The sequence below is a fragment of the Hyposmocoma kahamanoa genome, unplaced genomic scaffold, assembly GCF_003589595.1.
Source record: "Hyposmocoma kahamanoa isolate Upper Pololo Valley unplaced genomic scaffold, ASM358959v1 84, whole genome shotgun sequence".
Lineage (NCBI taxonomy): Eukaryota > Metazoa > Arthropoda > Insecta > Lepidoptera > Cosmopterigidae > Hyposmocoma > Hyposmocoma kahamanoa.
Window position 1 is genome coordinate 5,521,729 of NW_020654229.1, and position 16,773 is coordinate 5,538,501.

The 16,773-nt window shown below is 37.0% G+C and overlaps 3 protein-coding genes across 3 annotated transcripts in view; 1 reads left to right on the forward strand and 2 right to left on the reverse strand.

Annotated features, from left to right (window-relative positions):
- LOC113234467 (protein MEMO1) overlaps nucleotides 1–5,208 on the reverse strand; it is a 23,187-nt gene extending 17,979 nt beyond the window's left edge. The window contains exon 1 of the mRNA XM_026469788.1: nucleotides 5,160–5,208. Within this exon, the coding sequence (XP_026325573.1) occupies nucleotides 5,160–5,208 (49 nt within the window). The remainder of the gene's footprint in view (nucleotides 1–5,159) is intronic.
- Nucleotides 2,633–4,113, reverse strand: LOC113234468. Its single transcript, XM_026469790.1, has 2 exons — nucleotides 3,546–4,113; nucleotides 2,633–3,067 (listed from the first exon to the last, which is right to left on the reverse strand). The coding sequence occupies exons 1-2, from the start codon at nucleotides 3,983–3,985 to the stop codon at nucleotides 2,635–2,637; spliced, it is 873 nt and encodes a 290-aa protein (XP_026325575.1). The 5' UTR covers nucleotides 3,986–4,113; the 3' UTR covers nucleotides 2,633–2,634.
- A 952-nt stretch (nucleotides 5,209–6,160) lies between the features above and the next one.
- Nucleotides 6,161–14,594, forward strand: LOC113234459 (probable protein arginine N-methyltransferase 6.1). Its single transcript, XM_026469775.1, has 7 exons — nucleotides 6,161–6,312; nucleotides 7,066–7,206; nucleotides 7,888–7,983; nucleotides 8,286–8,479; nucleotides 10,511–10,722; nucleotides 11,554–11,776; nucleotides 14,356–14,594. The coding sequence occupies exons 1-7, from the start codon at nucleotides 6,259–6,261 to the stop codon at nucleotides 14,564–14,566; spliced, it is 1,131 nt and encodes a 376-aa protein (XP_026325560.1). The 5' UTR covers nucleotides 6,161–6,258; the 3' UTR covers nucleotides 14,567–14,594.
- Nucleotides 14,595–16,773: the final 2,179 nt, after the last annotated feature.

The window sequence follows — 16,773 nt, forward strand, 5'->3', positions numbered from 1 at the left end:
TCTAACTTTAAACTTTGTATTGTACATTTGCTATTGTTGTATATGCATCATGTTGGCTTACCTATACAATAAACAAGATTTTGCATGTATGTTCTTGATTTTTTAAATTTTATATTTGATGTAACAAAATGTTGAGAGGCCAAATAAAAAAAAAGAACGCCACTATAAAATCCAGTAAGAATTTATTACGTTGTTTAACAAAAAAATGTCATAGTCAAGTATACATTTTAGCAAATACTATGTGCAGAAGTTATTTGCGCCTGAAATTGCGCTTGTATCGAGTTACCAGTGGGACGTCCATATAACACGGTTCCCACCGGCTTGCCTAAAATTCTCCACGTACCATCAAATAATGTAAATATTTAAATAAGTTTACTACATTTTGTGCTCAATTTTATGTGTACAATAATAATTAAACCAGTGAAATAAAGTGTACCTATCCTGTGTGCTAATAAGTGTTGTGTTTATTTGTCGCCAAGGCGCCACTTTTATTTTGCTCCGGCTTCACTGAAGACAACTTTCACGCCTCGCTACTGCGAGTTACAGAAACCGGCAAACATCTTAAACAATGTGATTCATGATTCATTTTAATCTCTTTAAGGGACGATACTACCTCACTTGAAAAATTTTCAGGTCGAGTGCCAGAAGACACGGATTTATACCAGAATTTATTTTTTTACAAAACAAATTAAAGCCATTTGAAAAATTAATATCATATAGTATACTTGTTCTATTTAGTTCAATTGATATAAAATAAATCATTGGTATATGTAAACTACTTATTGAATAAAATCGTTGTTACTATCCTATTGTGGAAATTTTAGGAACCTTGTTTTCACACAGTATAGTAGTCAGTGTATATTCTCAATTTTGGAAAAATGGCGGGCTTTTGAAGTTACAAGTACAGTTTTTATAAAGATTATTTTTATTTTAAGTATATTATGAAGATTATAAGTCCTTAGTTTAAAATAAACTACAAAAGATTTTAGTCTGAAAATTCCACTAATTACGAATTCAAAGTGACAATAATGTGATTTAAGTGAAAACGTAAATATTGACTCCCGCCGCTTATAAGATTATTGAGAAAACTCAAACAAAAGTATTAAGTTATTTAAGAGAAAGTGAAAACATAATGTATATTAAAACTACAATGGAAAATATTTATTGAGGATCCCGATAATTAAACGAAGACATGGCTCAAAGGACTTGTATCCAAGCCAAAACTCTTAATAAAAAAAACTCAATAATTGAAAAAATACAAAAATAAAAAATTATTGAAGAATAAATTATTAAAAATTATTATTAAATTAATATTATTATTTGTAAAATTATTTTACTATTGTTTATCCAAAGTGATTGATTCAAGACCCTAATGGCAGGGACTTGAGTATGATTTCAAGTGCTTTAAACCATACTCAAATCCTGACTTGAGCATTGAGTAGAGTTCTAGAATACGACCCTAAGGGTCGTAGAGTTCTAGAATACGACTCTCAGGGTCGTATTCTAGAACTCTATTCAATGCTCAAGTCAGGATTGCACTGGCAACACAAGCACTGGAAATACGACCCTAACGACAAGGACTTGAGTATGATTTCTAGTGCTTTAAATCGCACTCATGTCCTGACTTGAGCATTGAGTAGAGTTCTGGAATACGACCCTTAAAGGTGGTGTGCGGGTAACGGCGGCGGGGGAATATTGAACCGAACGCGCGATTGGCAGACCAGTCGGCCCTTGTGTTCCGTTCTCCAGCTGACATCCCGGATACAATCGGGCGAATTAAGCTATAGTATTTTTTTTATATGGAGTAAAACGACAGTCATTGGGCGAAATTGTTGCCCAATGGCAAAAAGCTAGTGATTGCAGTCGATAAATATTCTATCGATTATCGACTGAATGTTGGTCACGCTTATGCAATAAATAGCCGACCTTCTTTCATTTGAATCATCAGCGGCCCATTATTCGTTCAACTACTGGGCACAAGTTCATTTGAATTGCCAATTTTGGCGCATTTACGACTATGTCTATTTCGCATTTAGAGCTATAGCCAAAGCTCGCTCTGAGCCGTGTGTACGCAATATAATAACGCACTGTTCTGCTTTGCGTCTGCCATGTTAGCTGAAGCTCGCATTGACAGGTTCATGGCACTCTTACGGAAGAAGTCGGCGTCTTTATTAAACAGAATACGTAGCAGCAGCAACGGCCTATTGAAGACTATCGCGGATAGGAGTGAATGCTCCGTGACGCGGCATTTAATAACAATCACAAAATCCGTAGTAGAATTTAAGTACTAACCTAATTACAAGCTATTTTTGTTACTAATACTTCAGGGATCCTTGTTGTCCGTAATAAAGATAAATTATTATTATTAAAAATACAAAAAGTTAACATATTTTAAGGTTTTTAATTTTAATTCAATATAGATAATGAAAACTGCCTTGTCTTATTAAAATGTCTATGAATAAAATTTGATTACGATTCCAGAAAGCTAATTATCCAAATAAGAATACAGTGAGCAAGAATACAATTAATAATCATTAGAAGTGAATCACCCACTAAGCCGCTTTTTGCTAAAGATGTTTGACAGTACCTGTACATCAAATTTTCAGATTATTACATTGCTAATTAAAAAAAAAATTAGTCATCATCTGTGTCTGTATCTGGTTCATTATCCATAAGTTTTCCAATCCGTTCTGATGCTTCCTTCATTAACTTCTCACTTAAATGCGGAAACTTGGTCTCAAACTCTGACTTAAGACTCTCAATGTCAAATCGGTCCTTTTCGACATCATCCAAACACTTGTCTGTCTTTTCATACTCTTTGAACTTGGTCAAATCAAATTTGGAATGTTTTTTAATGTTCTCTAGCCCCTCAATAGCATCATTCACCGCATCTAATAACTTCTTATAGCCGCTGTCATTGTCGTAACCAAAATCCATATTCTTTGTCTCGAGTTTATCAAGGCACGCTTGTTCCGCTAAAGATAGGTCTTTTAAAATGTTTTCTGTATTGGAATTATCCATCATTTCATAGTATTGGGTACAGTCATTGCTTTTTAGATCCAAGAGTCTGCAAATAATAATAATAATAATGCACACTCTCATAGCACCGCACTAGGTCAACATGTATTGCGAGTGCCATGGACACATACATAAACAACCACAAATTACACCCAAACTCACAGGAGAAACAAATGTAGGTCATACAAATATTTGTCACGGCCCAGGAATCGAACCTGGGACCTCTGCGTGGCAGTCCGGCATGGTAACCGTTCGGCCATGTTGTTGGTAAATAACCATAACAGATGACAGGTGTGTCCATGACACATTAACACAGCAAACAGTGACCAAGTAGTTACAGAAATTTGGGACGTCCAGAGGAGATCGGTAGGAGGCATCATAGATGTTATTAGACCGCAAATTGTGATTCATGGCACAAATCAAATAGGTAGTCAGATTGTGAAGGATGAAATAAATATGAGAGAAAAAGTCGGACTGTGAATGATGAAAGAAAAAAACTTATTGAATTTTAACTTGCAAGGACATACCTTTTTTGTTCGACAACAAAATTAATATCCTTCAACCTTCTATTGGTCTTATCGAGCTGATCAATGGTCTTCTGGAATCTATCAGCTAATAAAGCCATCTGAATATCGATTTGCGTTTCTTCCCGCTCAATTTTATCGTCCACAATACATTCCTCTAACATGTCACGCAAAAATTTTCCATACATAATTTGATGTTGTTCTGTAGCTAAATTAGGCACTGAAACTTCCTGTTTCATCGTAGTAGCATCCAAATCACCAATTAATGTCATATTTGCTGCTGTTTTATTCATTTTCGAACGCGAAGATGCATTTTTTTCCTTTATGGCACTTGGCGGAACGCGTGTTTTAGATGATGAAGCAACAGTGTTAACTGTAGATGTACGTGCACTACGAACGTTTTTACTTGCGGGCACAGCGAAATTTTTCGGTTTATCAGACATTTTTTCGAGTAACTCGCAATAATTAAGAAGATTCACTTTTATTTACATATACAAAACAGTACGTTTGTTTAAAAAACTGTCATGGCAACCTCCGATACGTTCGGAAATAAGTTCGATCCGAGATGCGAAATTGAGCTATGAAAACTTTAAGCATAGAAACTGTAAAATGGAATAAAGAACGGATCGACTATTAATTAATATTTTTACTTTACTTTATTTTTACCAAGTGCATGATGGGCACTACTACATTTTTATGACGGAAGGGTAATCGACACAAAGTAACAAAAAATTTATGATAAAATAAGCTCATCCAATATAAAATACCATAATGTGTGAAACAATTTCGTAAATTGTTAACGTTTTTGAGCAATTTTTATTTTACGTGTGATATGAATGCGAGGAAGCCACCGCTTTAAATAGTGATATTTTTAAGTTGCTTCTTTTTATGACTTACAATGACAGTTGTCGCTAAGACTGTGTAAATTATTACATAATTTTATATTTTAAATTATTCTACTGCGCTTATGAGCGCTTCTTACGAAAAGTAATATTTTGTAAACAAAATATTTTACGCGGAAACACTGTTCCACAGTTACGTTTCTGAACGACAAATAAACAGTCAAATAAAAAATGGCAGTATGTCATTCAACAAAAAAATAAGATAAACGTTACTTACCTTCTTCTCTATTACTTTGTGGAAATAAAAATGATAAAAAAACTAAGTAAATATTCAAATTGTTTAAGTAATATTCGTGATCATTAAACACTACCTACGTACATAGTAGAACATAATAATTAAATTCAGAGTACACATATAAATTAAAATTAACAATAGACTTTAAAAATTAGTGAATTATAAAAAAATTAAAAACAAAGAAAATTTCAAAACATTGAAACTTTCTTCCAAAAATAGAATAAAATATTTCCAAAGCTTTCTTTAGAAAGGTCGAGTCAATAACCTTTTGACTTTACGAGTAAATTGTAACAAGACAGCATGAAATTTTAATAAACAGCCCAAAATATACAAAAAATTATTATTGAAATACTTCTTACTATTAAATTTTTCTTTGTTTCAAGGTAAATCGTCACACTACCTACATTTTTTTAATGTTTTTTAATACTTTGTTTCTAACACAAAGATATTGGCATTTCATTGTATCAACACAAAGCTTACCGTTTTCCGTGTACCAGCTACCAGCGTGAGATGCATTGCGGCAGGACATCTTGAAATAAAAAACGATTTTATTTATTATTTTCTATAGAAATCACAATTACTTTTACAATTACTAATAACTTGACGTTGATTGTTTTCTTGAACCATAGAGATGTGATTTTTTTTTAGCCGGAAGCCTTCGTGTGGAAACTTTATGTATTACTAATTGAAATCAGCGCCATCTAGTGCTTAACATTATAGGTTACATACAAAAAACACGAACAATTTTTAATTCATTCAAAAAACATTTTTTATACTAAACAAACAAATATAATAAAATTATGATTCAATCATGGCGTTTACTTACTCAATTTTACATGACAATCATGAATGAAAAAAATATTTGTTCACCAGAGTTGTTTAAAAACCATCCAAACCATCTTTTCCAAAAAGTGGAAAAATTAATTATTTTGTTTTACACTACTGACGGATTTGCCCTTACTTTCAGCGCCTGTCCTTTTTGAACGAAAAATATTAAAAAAAAAATCATAAATTCCCAAGTTGGAGGTTAGAATATAACATATTTTTATTTTAGTTAAATACGAAGTGATTTTCTTGCTAAGCTCAGGATAAGGGATCGTTCCCTTTGTGAGTGCGGTCTTGAAGAAGGAACTCTTGACCATATATTTTTTAACTGTGCATTATATCCCGTCTCTTTATACGATCTTCTTCCAGATTGTATCCCTCGTCCCACAAATTTTTATAGTATCCTTTCTCCCCTAAAACCTCCTCTACTATTTACTCTATTTAAGTATATTGAACAAAATAACATACGGTTATAACTTTTACTATGTGCACAGCATGTGTTTACGCTTTTCATCCAAAGTAGCTAGTCAAATAACCCCGTGTTTTGTCTTTGTCCATAGGATGGTGCAACCGATCATCGTCGTTTGAGTGAATCTTGATAAATATACCGTGTATCTTTCAACCCGGACACTGGCAAAATTGTCCTCAGTGGGACAGAAGCCAAATACCCAAAAAAAAGAAAAAAAAAGTGATTTTCATATTTCTTTGATAATAACAAATCTTGAATAATTGTAAGTGGCTAGACTTTTATAAAATGGAAGGGGATCCTGGTCAGACTGAATATTTTTCAAGCTATGAAGACTTAGAGGTAATTCAAAATTTATAAAATAATATGAGGCTGTCAGCGCAAAAGTGGTGTAACCCACATTAAATTTTTTTGACAATATTCATGTGATACTTGCATAATAACCGCTTAAGTATTTTAATAACCGGCAATTTATCTCACCATCGCATTGAGTCCTTAATAAATTAGTAAAGAATAATCAAAACAACCCTGACGTTGGCGAAACCGTCGCGCAAAACGACCGAGCCATACTTAGGGTCGTATTCCAAAACTTGAGCAAGCACTGGAAATACGACTCTAGTGGCAAGGACTTGAGTATGATTTCAAGCCCTGGAAATACGACCCTAATGGCAAGGACTTGAGTACAATTTCTAGTGCGTCAAATTATACTCAAGTCTTAAGTTGAGCATTGAGTAGAGTTCTGGAATTTGCCCCATAGATACAAAAGTTGAAGTTGACATACATAGTTATTATTTTATAAATGAATGCTATTTTCATGAATAAATAATATATAAGTAATTGTAACTTTTAAGTTTCTTAAATATCACGATGTTGTAGTACCATGTTATTTAATTAGTTTTTGTTAAATTACTCCACTAGTTGGTTATAATTATTAACACAATGATCGAACACTAACAAAAAATCCTTTGGTCCGTCTGAATTTGAACCAGTGCCTTCCAGCAATCCGTTTTAGCTAGAAAAACAGGGGAGCAAATTATGTGACCCAATCTAAGCCAAATAATCAGTGATGTTTATAAGTACTTTCTTCTGTTTCAGGTTCATAAACTAATGTTAGAAGATAAATCACGAACAGAGACTTACCGTAATGCTATACTTAGCAACAAAGATTATTTCACAGACAAAATAGTGATGGATGTGGGTTGCGGAACAGGCATACTGGCTGTATTCTGTGCACAGGTGACACAACTGAGATATTATTATTAGCATATGACTTACTGAAGTTTTTGTGTAAGGTATTCTGCATTCAAAGGCCCTGATAACTGCCTGAGAAGTTCAGGCACTGGGCAGAAATGGCATTAGAATGCTGACTGGAGGCTTAACTGGTCATTGTAGCTTGAACAAGAACATATCAAATCTAGTAGCAGCAGAGCTCCTTGTGAAAGAGTGCGTCCAGGGAAGTACTGCCACATTACCTGTACGAGTGAAACCGTACATTTTTATGATTTACATTTGTTATTTTAATATGCACAAGTAAACCCGCACGATATCATAAGTATTCGATTTATGCTTACTGCAACACCACGCTGATCGATGTATATTTTGCAATAAATGAGTGTTATTATTGTCTCGTTCGGACACGGTCGTTTTATTTACGTTATTTAATAATACTCCAATCATTTGCATCTCTCTATCTCCTTGCATCGTCCTACTTGCATTTACATACATCCTGCAGTGCAACGTGTGTTAACGGCACATTACCTATAAATAATAATAAGTAAATAAATAATTTAGTGGCTGTCTACGTTTTTTAGTAACTACTTGCATTATGTAGCTTAATATTATCCTGTTCAAAAGCAGTGCAATTTGCTTTCCACTATTAAATATTGGTGCTTTGCTCAACTTTTCGTTTTATTTCAGGCGGGAGCTAAGAAAGTCTATGCTGTTGAAGCTAGCAGTTTGGCTAATATGGCTAAGGAGATTGTTAAGGAGAATGGATATGATGAAGTTATAGAAGTAAGTTTCTATGATTGATAGGCCTGTTCAGTAAATCGGAGAGATTTTTAGATACTCCAGGGCTAGCGTTGTATTTTCAATCGTTAATTTTTTTTAACTAATGTAAATACGAAGCGTATACCTTTAATTCGTGAAAGCAGCAAATAGGTAGAAACTATTGGTAATACATACTTCTGGAAAATTAGCTCCCTTCATGCTGAACAAAGTGGCGACCATCCATCCTGACGTCAGAATAGCTGGTCAATTTTTTTTAAATTTCTCGAAGGAATTTTTTCTGAGTGTTCTACACTTCTTAATTCCAGGTAATTCATGGTAAAGTAGAAGATGTAGAACTTCCAGACAACATTAAAGTGGATGCCATAGTCTCTGAATGGATGGGTTTCTACCTCCTCCATGAAGGCATGTTGGATTCTGTCATTGTTGCCAGGGACAAGTTTTTGAAGGAAGACGGCCATATATTTCCAAATACTGCTACCATCTATATTGCTCCATGTAGGTGAGATAAACTCTTTAAACCATAACATTAAACATAACTCAAAGTCGATTTCAGACTTGTAATGCTATGTATATAGCATATATATATGCTATATAATGTAATGTTTTAATTTATTCAAATTTCTATTATTAAATAATAAAAAATTTAACTTAATAAAAATTCATTCAATAAAATAATTCGTAAAACGTAATGTAGCGTAAATTACAATGTTTCCTTGTAAAATTAGAAATAAGGTATTTAATTAATAACTTTTAGGACTATGCACTAACGTCACAGTACATTTATGAAAATGTCATTTATGTTAATTATTATAAAATTATCATTCCAATCATAAAACCTGGGAAAGACCCATCTAATGCAAACTCGTATCGACCTATCGCCCTATCATCTGTTTTAGCTAAAATCATGAGAGCAAGGGATTGTTACCCAGAAGCCAGTTTGGCTTCCGAAAAGGCATGGGCACTATGGACAGTCTAAGCATTTTTACATCAGATGTTCGATTAGCCCTCTCCGAGGGAAAACACGTCATAGGTGTGTTCTTAGACATAACATCAGCTTATGATAACGTGAATCTTCCACTACTCTGGCAGAAGATGCTCAATCTGTGCATTCCTGTGAAGATGATCAATGTCATTTACAACATGTTTATGGGTCGCTCTATCGCAGTGCGTGTTAACGGTTCCACAACCCCCTCCCGTATGGTCTGGAACGGCTTGCCTCAAGGTTCCGTTCTTAGCCCTCTCCTTTTCAGCTTGTACACGTCTGACCTCGGCACTTCAGTCAATTGCTTCTGCAAAATCTTGCAATATGCAGACGATATCGCCCTGTACGCTTGTTCCAAATCTTTTACAGATATTGAAAGACGCCTCAACTCTGCCCTTTTTTACCTAGACTCTTGGCTTACCGATCACGGCCTCTCTCTTTCAGCTACCAAAAGCACAGCTGTCGTTTTTTCCCGCAAGAGACGCCTTCCTGAAACTGAAATACATGTTAATGGGGAAAACATAGAACTGAGGGAAAAAGTAAAATTTTTAGGCATTATTTTGGACTCAAAATTATCTGGCATCCATCACCTCAACTACATTTGTCAAAAAGCTGAAAAAAGCATAAATGTCCTACGTGCACTTTCTGGTGTTCGTTGGGGATCACATCCGTATAACCAAAAGCTCCTGTACAACGCAATCATCAGAAGTCATTTTGATTATGGCGGCTTCCTTCTGGAACCATGCAACAAACTAGCCTTGGCTAAGATGGACAGAATCCAGGCAAGATGCCTGAGAATAATCACAGGTACCATGAAATCCTCACCAACAAACGCTCTTCAAGTCGAATGTCTGGAGCCCCCTCTACATCTACGTAGACAATTCCTTGCTAATAGATTCCTCTTCAAGATCTTTCAATATTCTTCTCACCCTTTGCTTCCCGTATTGCAATCCTTGTCGGAGATTATCCCTTCCTCCAATTATTGGTCACACAAGAAACCTCCCCTTCTTATCAACAGTTTTAACAAAATTTCCAATCTCCCATTCCCTATTTACCAAAATTATATGAACCCGTTGTTTGAAACTGATTTTAAATGTTTAACGTTTCGCCCAACAGTCTATCTTAGTTTTGGCATCATGAAAGATACCCCTGGAGCAAACCAAGTCTTCAACGATATAGTTGAGAGAGAATGGCATGACTGGACTACTGTTTTTCACTGTGTTTCACTTTTCATCGGTAATTAAATATGTAATTTTGCATCATCCATTATAGCAAAGCTCAAGATAAACTGGTCGTATTGAAGTGAAACACTTGACGACACCCGTCAATTGTTTCCAATTCGGACTGGCCAGTCGGAGTGCAGTTGTCACCGTAATGATTTGTCAGAATAGTTTTCAAACAAATTAAATGACATTTCGTCTCTATTTCTGGTTATATATATATACTCGATGTTTGACTTTGACTTAGCTAGATTAACTCAATTCCGTTGGCTAGTCATCAATGTTAAAGTTACCCAGCTTATTTTGTTGCCTATTTCTTCTTCCACAGCGTACCATCGTTGTACAGCGCTTGGTCAGACGTTTATGGTGTCTCAATGGCCACATTCGCCAGGCATCTTAGGAGTACAAAATGTAAAAAGCCCGAGGTATTAATTGTGAAACCTGAAGACCTTCTAAGTGCAGAAGTCGCGGTGTGCTGGATCGATTTAAAAAATGACAAAGTCGAGGACTTGAATAGTTTTAGTATTCAGCAAGTTATACGTGAGTTTTTAAGCATTTTTTATTATTGTAACTTGTTTTTTAAAAGAACCAGACTTCAAAAATTTGCTTACCCGCAAAATTTTCCCGTGTTAATACGGTACATATTGCTTAGGCCGAGCGGCACTGGCTTTACTTCAGAATTTAATTTTTGTACACACGAAAGTAAAGCATTTGAAAAATTTATAGTATACTTACGTAATTGTTTTTTACTGTTCATCCTGTCGGTTACATCAAAATATATCTATAAAAAAATGAGTGAGAAACTTAGCTTTTTCTATTTGATGTAATTTTGGCGGGAAATGTCGACTCGCCCTTATACGTTATAGTAAAAAAATTTTTTTGCAATTAGAAACGCTGTTCAGGTAAAATGTCCCTAACGATAAGTCGGCGGTCATGGCTCGATATATATTTAAGATTCAATAAAACAGTGAAAGTGTGGAATGGCTTTTGAAAAAATATATAGTAAAATTGTGGATATACACTGATTAGTTATATGGTGTGAAAACACGATACCTAAAAATTTTCACTATAGAAAAAAAACATATACTTACACTTGTAATCCGACTGATTGCATGATTATAAGATAAAACAAAAAAATAATTGAATATGTCTATGTGCTTGTTGCAGATTTTTGTTTTGGTTTTTCACAACTTTTTTGCCTTAGCGCCATCTGTGGGAAATCTATTTCTACGCAAAAAAGTCGTTAAAAACCAAAAGAGATCTGCAACAAGCGCATGGAAAAATTTGTAGTCTTCCGATTCGTTCCGTTGCTTATTTGGCAGAGCGTTTAACACTGATTGCTGACTACCTATATAATTTCTTAATTCGCAGCAACAAAAACCAAAGGTCAATACCAAGGACTTTGTATATGGTTTGACTGTACCTTTCCCTCATTGACCAACAACCCCGGTGTGACCCTCGGAACTGGCCCAATGGACTTACCAACGCATTGGAAACAAACTGTGATAGTGTTACCACAGGAACATGAGGTTGATGAAGGCGAGCCTATAGCCTTTCAATTGGATATAAATAAAGATACTCAAAATTGTAGAAGGTAAGTTTGTCAAATTAAATTAAGTACTTTATTATCGTAGCAGTAGAACTTCTTGTGAAAAAGTTCGTCCAGGGAAGTTCTGCTTTCCTGTATTACTGCGTTCCGGTTTTAAAGGGTAAGGCCGGCCACACACAGTCGGAATTCCGTTTCGGAATATCTATTCGAGATTCCGTATATACATGACACAAATACGTTTATTTTCGTTCGGAATGACAAGACTCAGCTGAGAGAAACGATGCATTGAGTCCAGATGTTATATAGGAAATACGTATGGAATTTACAACTGTGTGTTGCGGCCCTACAAAATCTATGGAAGACTTGTATTTAGAACGGCTTATTCCGTGCGGAATTCCAAATGCACGAGCCATAATACTGAATTTCGAATCGGAAAAAAATTCGAACGAGATAGTACTGCATGTGTGTGCATCTCCATGTTTTGTATGGTTTTGCTGCCTTCGAAATTCCGAAACGGGATTTCGACTGTATGTGCCTAAGGGTGTTGGTAAAAACTACACGCACGTGGCCCGTAGTACAATCAAGTACACGTCAAGCTTGACACTTTGAACCGTTCTTATCGTAAGCGGCATAGAGTTGGATTTAAATCTTAAGTGTCAAGCTTGACGTGCTCTTGACCCTGTACAACAAAAATTTAAAAGTTATTTTTGGTTTGGTAAGTTATTTTTAAAGGTTGCATTTTCTTTTTTTTTACGCGCACATTCTCATAGCCCCGCACTAGGGAAACCCTGTATCGCGGGTGCCATGGACACACACGTAGACAACCCCAAATTACGACCAAACTCATGAGATAAATAAATGTAGGCCTACATATTTCTCCCGGCACGGGAATGGAACCCGGGACCTCTGCGTGGCAGTCCGACATGGTAACAGTTCGGCCACGAGGGCAGTTAATAATTTATAACGTTTTGTTAAAAGTTATGGAACAAAAGTTGTTGTGAAAGTCGAATTTACATTTGTCTGTCGGGTCGTGTCGTGATGCGTCAGAACTGTATCGGATTCATATACGTTTAATATGGTTATATTTTTATATTAGTGTGTCACAATCTGACGTGACGGTTTGTGTTGTGTATATGAAACACGACACGACACGTCAGACAAATGTAAATCCGGCTTTATGATATTAGTAATATAGTCCAATAAGAGATTGTTAGTATATTACAAATAACCCTGTAGGGTGATGGCACAAATGATCGACATTTTAAGGGTGTTTTTAAATTTAAAAATAACTTTTTTGTTTTTAAACATATTTCAGTAAGTGAATAGTTACTTGACAGATATAATCCTCAAGAAAGATTATGCTGTAGTATGTTTCATTAAAAAGCTATTATAAATTATTACTAAAAATAAACCTAAACTAGAATTTCTTTCAATCTCCAGTAATGAACCGATACCAACACTCACTAATAATGAACACCCATTAGTTGACCTTACAAATAAAAACATGTTACTATAATAGAATATTTTGTCATAAATCTTATTAGAAATTAATTTTAAAAAAAAGATGTCGGACACTGGCGCCACCACCCAAAAATGCAGCCAGGAAGCTTGGTCTCCTTTCCAAGGTGAGGCGTTACGTCACACCGGGACAGCCCCTTATTTTTCTACATTAGTTTTGATTATAGTGACCCTCCCTACCAACCCTTAGGGTACACGAGAAGGGCACTATAACCTGTGTCGCACAGGAACCTTACAAGTTCAGGTTCTGACCCCAGATCAACCAGTGTACAGGGTTGTCACAAACCTCTGTCATTGACTTCTTCCGGTTCTCGAGAGGCTAGTGCCTCGGGTGAGCCGCCCCGGCTGCACGTACAGTACCCTCCCTATTTTCCAGATAGGTACCGGAGCTATAGGCACGCTCACTTCCCGTAGCGCATTGCACAACTAGCTCTAAGCTGTCGACTGTAAAGTCCACTACCAAATCTCCTCATTGGTGGCGGAGCTGTAAGACACGCTCACTTCCCGACGCCGAAAAACGGCGTCTCTCCAGTTCCCAATAACCTAAGCGCCTGGAGGGACCGGAGTATATCTAGCTTATCCTCTACTAGATCCGGGCTAGTGCCGGAGATACCAGTCACAGTGTCCTGCGACAATAGCCGGACATAGCTTCATACCGGGACAGTTGCTTCAGCTGTACCAAGCACAATTCAGGTCGTGTATGGAGTACTGCTGCCACCTTTGAGATGGCTCTGCTAAATACCAACTGGCCACCTTCGATTCAATTGACAAGCGTGCCAAAAGGCTTAAAGGTGACTCAGAATTAGAGGAGGCGAAGCTGCGTAGCGAACCTTTCCATCATCGACTAGACGTGGGCTGGGGTTCCACCCCTATGTTGTGGACATTCCCAGGATTCACACGAAGCGTCTCGCTTCCACGTTTACCTATATGGCGAGCGGCTAAGGAGTGGAATTCTTATACACTTATTCCTAGAACGCTATAACTTGGACCTTTTCATTGGTTGGAGGTCAAATGCGAACCTGTTTCTGTATAAAAAAAAGTCTATATCTGTAGACCATTAGGCCGCTATTATGTGTCATTTGTTTTATTTATGTCAATTATTTCAGGTATAATCTACAATTGACACTCGTAGATCCAGAAGAAGTCGAACATCCGCTTCCGTGTGATTGCCATTACACAAAATGTATCCTAATTAAAACCTACATGTTGGCACATCCGGAAAGGGATGTACCTTGCAATGGCATCGTTGATGAAAGTGTTCCAATGCTGGAACAGGACGACGGAATCGTCGAGGAAAACATTGATGACGACGGCTAAATATATTTTTTTATTGATGATTTGCAGTTTTACTAACAACCTTGCACCTAAGGTCGCATGCAAATTAGTTGCACTGGCGCGACTGAAGACCTACGCATCTTTTTTCTTTTTTTCTACACACATAAGCGTGAAGCACACAGCGTCGGGTCCGCGGCAGGTCTGATATACGGACGACACGACGGACCCGGCTCGGGAATCGAACCCGGGATCTCTGCGTGGCAGATAAGCATGATAACCGTTCGGCCACGGAGGCAACGAAACAGCATTTGTAGCGCTTCAGTAATTCTTTGTTCACTAATTGTGACTGCTAACTGCGCTTCTGAGAGTCGTATTCCAGAACTCTACTCAATGCTCAAGTCAGGACTTGAGTATGATTCAAAGCACTAGAAATCATACTCAAGTCTACTCAAATCCTGACTTGAGCATTGAGTAGAGTTCTGGAATACGAACCTAAGTTTTGTATGAAAATTAGTGACGCTACTGCAGTGCTTCCACAAACGCCAAAGTTGAAGGCGCCTAAGCGTGCGTCCACAGTGAATGCGCGGTGACCAGGGCCTGTGGCGGGCGCGACGGCGGGGGCGTGCGGGTGGCCACAGTCACGTGCGAGCAGTTGTAGCGTTAAGACGTGTTTCAGGTGTTACCAATCATGGACGAGGATTTGTTATTTTTACTAGATAGTCCGATCTTGAGATGGGAGGTGTTGAACACGAGAGATGGTGTGCATATATTATTAAACTTACCTTCACTTCCAGGAAATTGTTCTTTTATTTCGTTCCATAATTTTCTTGTTATTGTGCGATTACTGTGGTGTAAATGTTTACTTTGCCAGATAGCTGGTTTAGATTGAATCGCACTTATAAACACTTCAGTATTCACCGTCATTTTGCGCCATGCGAGCGACAAGTTTGAACTGGTTTGATACCCCCGCCACCCGCGCGTTAGATCGCTTACTGTCTAGGCTCGTAGTGCGGCCATAACGCACGGATAGAAACGTTTAAAAACCACGCGCGCTATCTCGCTCAGGCCCGTCGCGCGAGGCGCCCGCCTTAGTCACTACACTATGGACGTAAACGGCGGTTGCATATGTTTGATACTTCGCGCCCGTAGTCGCAAACGCACTAGGCTGGCAATGTGGACGCACACTAAGGCTTCCACTGGAGATGTGCGAGGTAGCGAGGCGGTGTGCGATAAAAAATTGTGACCGTCAGGATGGCTGGTCGCCTGTCGCACCGGGCACTGAGTGTATATTCAAGAATTGCTACCTTTTCTAAATATTTCTTCTATTTCGTAAATATTTTTTTTCAATCGTTTATATTTTTTTAACTAATGTAGATAGGAAGCGTATACCTTTAATTCGTGAAAGTAGCAAATAGGTCGCAATTATTGGTAACACATACTTCTGGAAAATCTGCTCCCTTCATGCTGAACAAAGTGGCGACCAGGCACCCTGACGTCAGAATGGCTGGTCAATTTTTTTTTTTAATTTTTCAGAATATATCAAAGGTAGCAATTCTTGAACATACACTCAGTGCCAAATGCGACGGGCGACCAGCCATCCTGACGGTCACCAGCAAGTAACCATTCCAGTTTATTAAAATGTATAGGATTTGGTCTTTCAACGACTTTTTAGCGTAGCGCCATCTATGAGAAATCTATTGCAGATTTATCACCCAGTTAGTACCTTTACAGCTACCAGTCGGATCGAAGGAATTTTTTCTGAGTGTTCGATCTTTGTGTTAATAATTATTACAAACTAGTGGAGTCATTTCACAAAAAATAATTGAATATCAATTCAATAACAATTTAATTAATACAGTGAATAGCGACATCTCTCGCCAGGACTGGTAGCTGTAAAGGTACTAACTGGGTGATAAATCTGCAATAGATTTCTCATAGATGGCGCTACGACTAAAAAGTCGTTGAAAGCCAAGTACAAAGACACGACGCAAGCACATAGAAAAATGTGTAGGATTTTTAACGAAAATCATACTCCACCCAGTCTTTGATTTTTCCTGCAAAAATATTCGGCTAATTTATAACCTTCTATATGTACACAAGACTGATCGCCATCTTTAGGAACGTTTCGCTGAAACCATAGTACATGCGGAGCCGTATCTGCGAGCGAATCTATGTAAATGTCAATTTCATTTAGTTACGAGCGAATACTTCTGGATATTCATATGGAAAACCTTAAAACTTCCTTTATT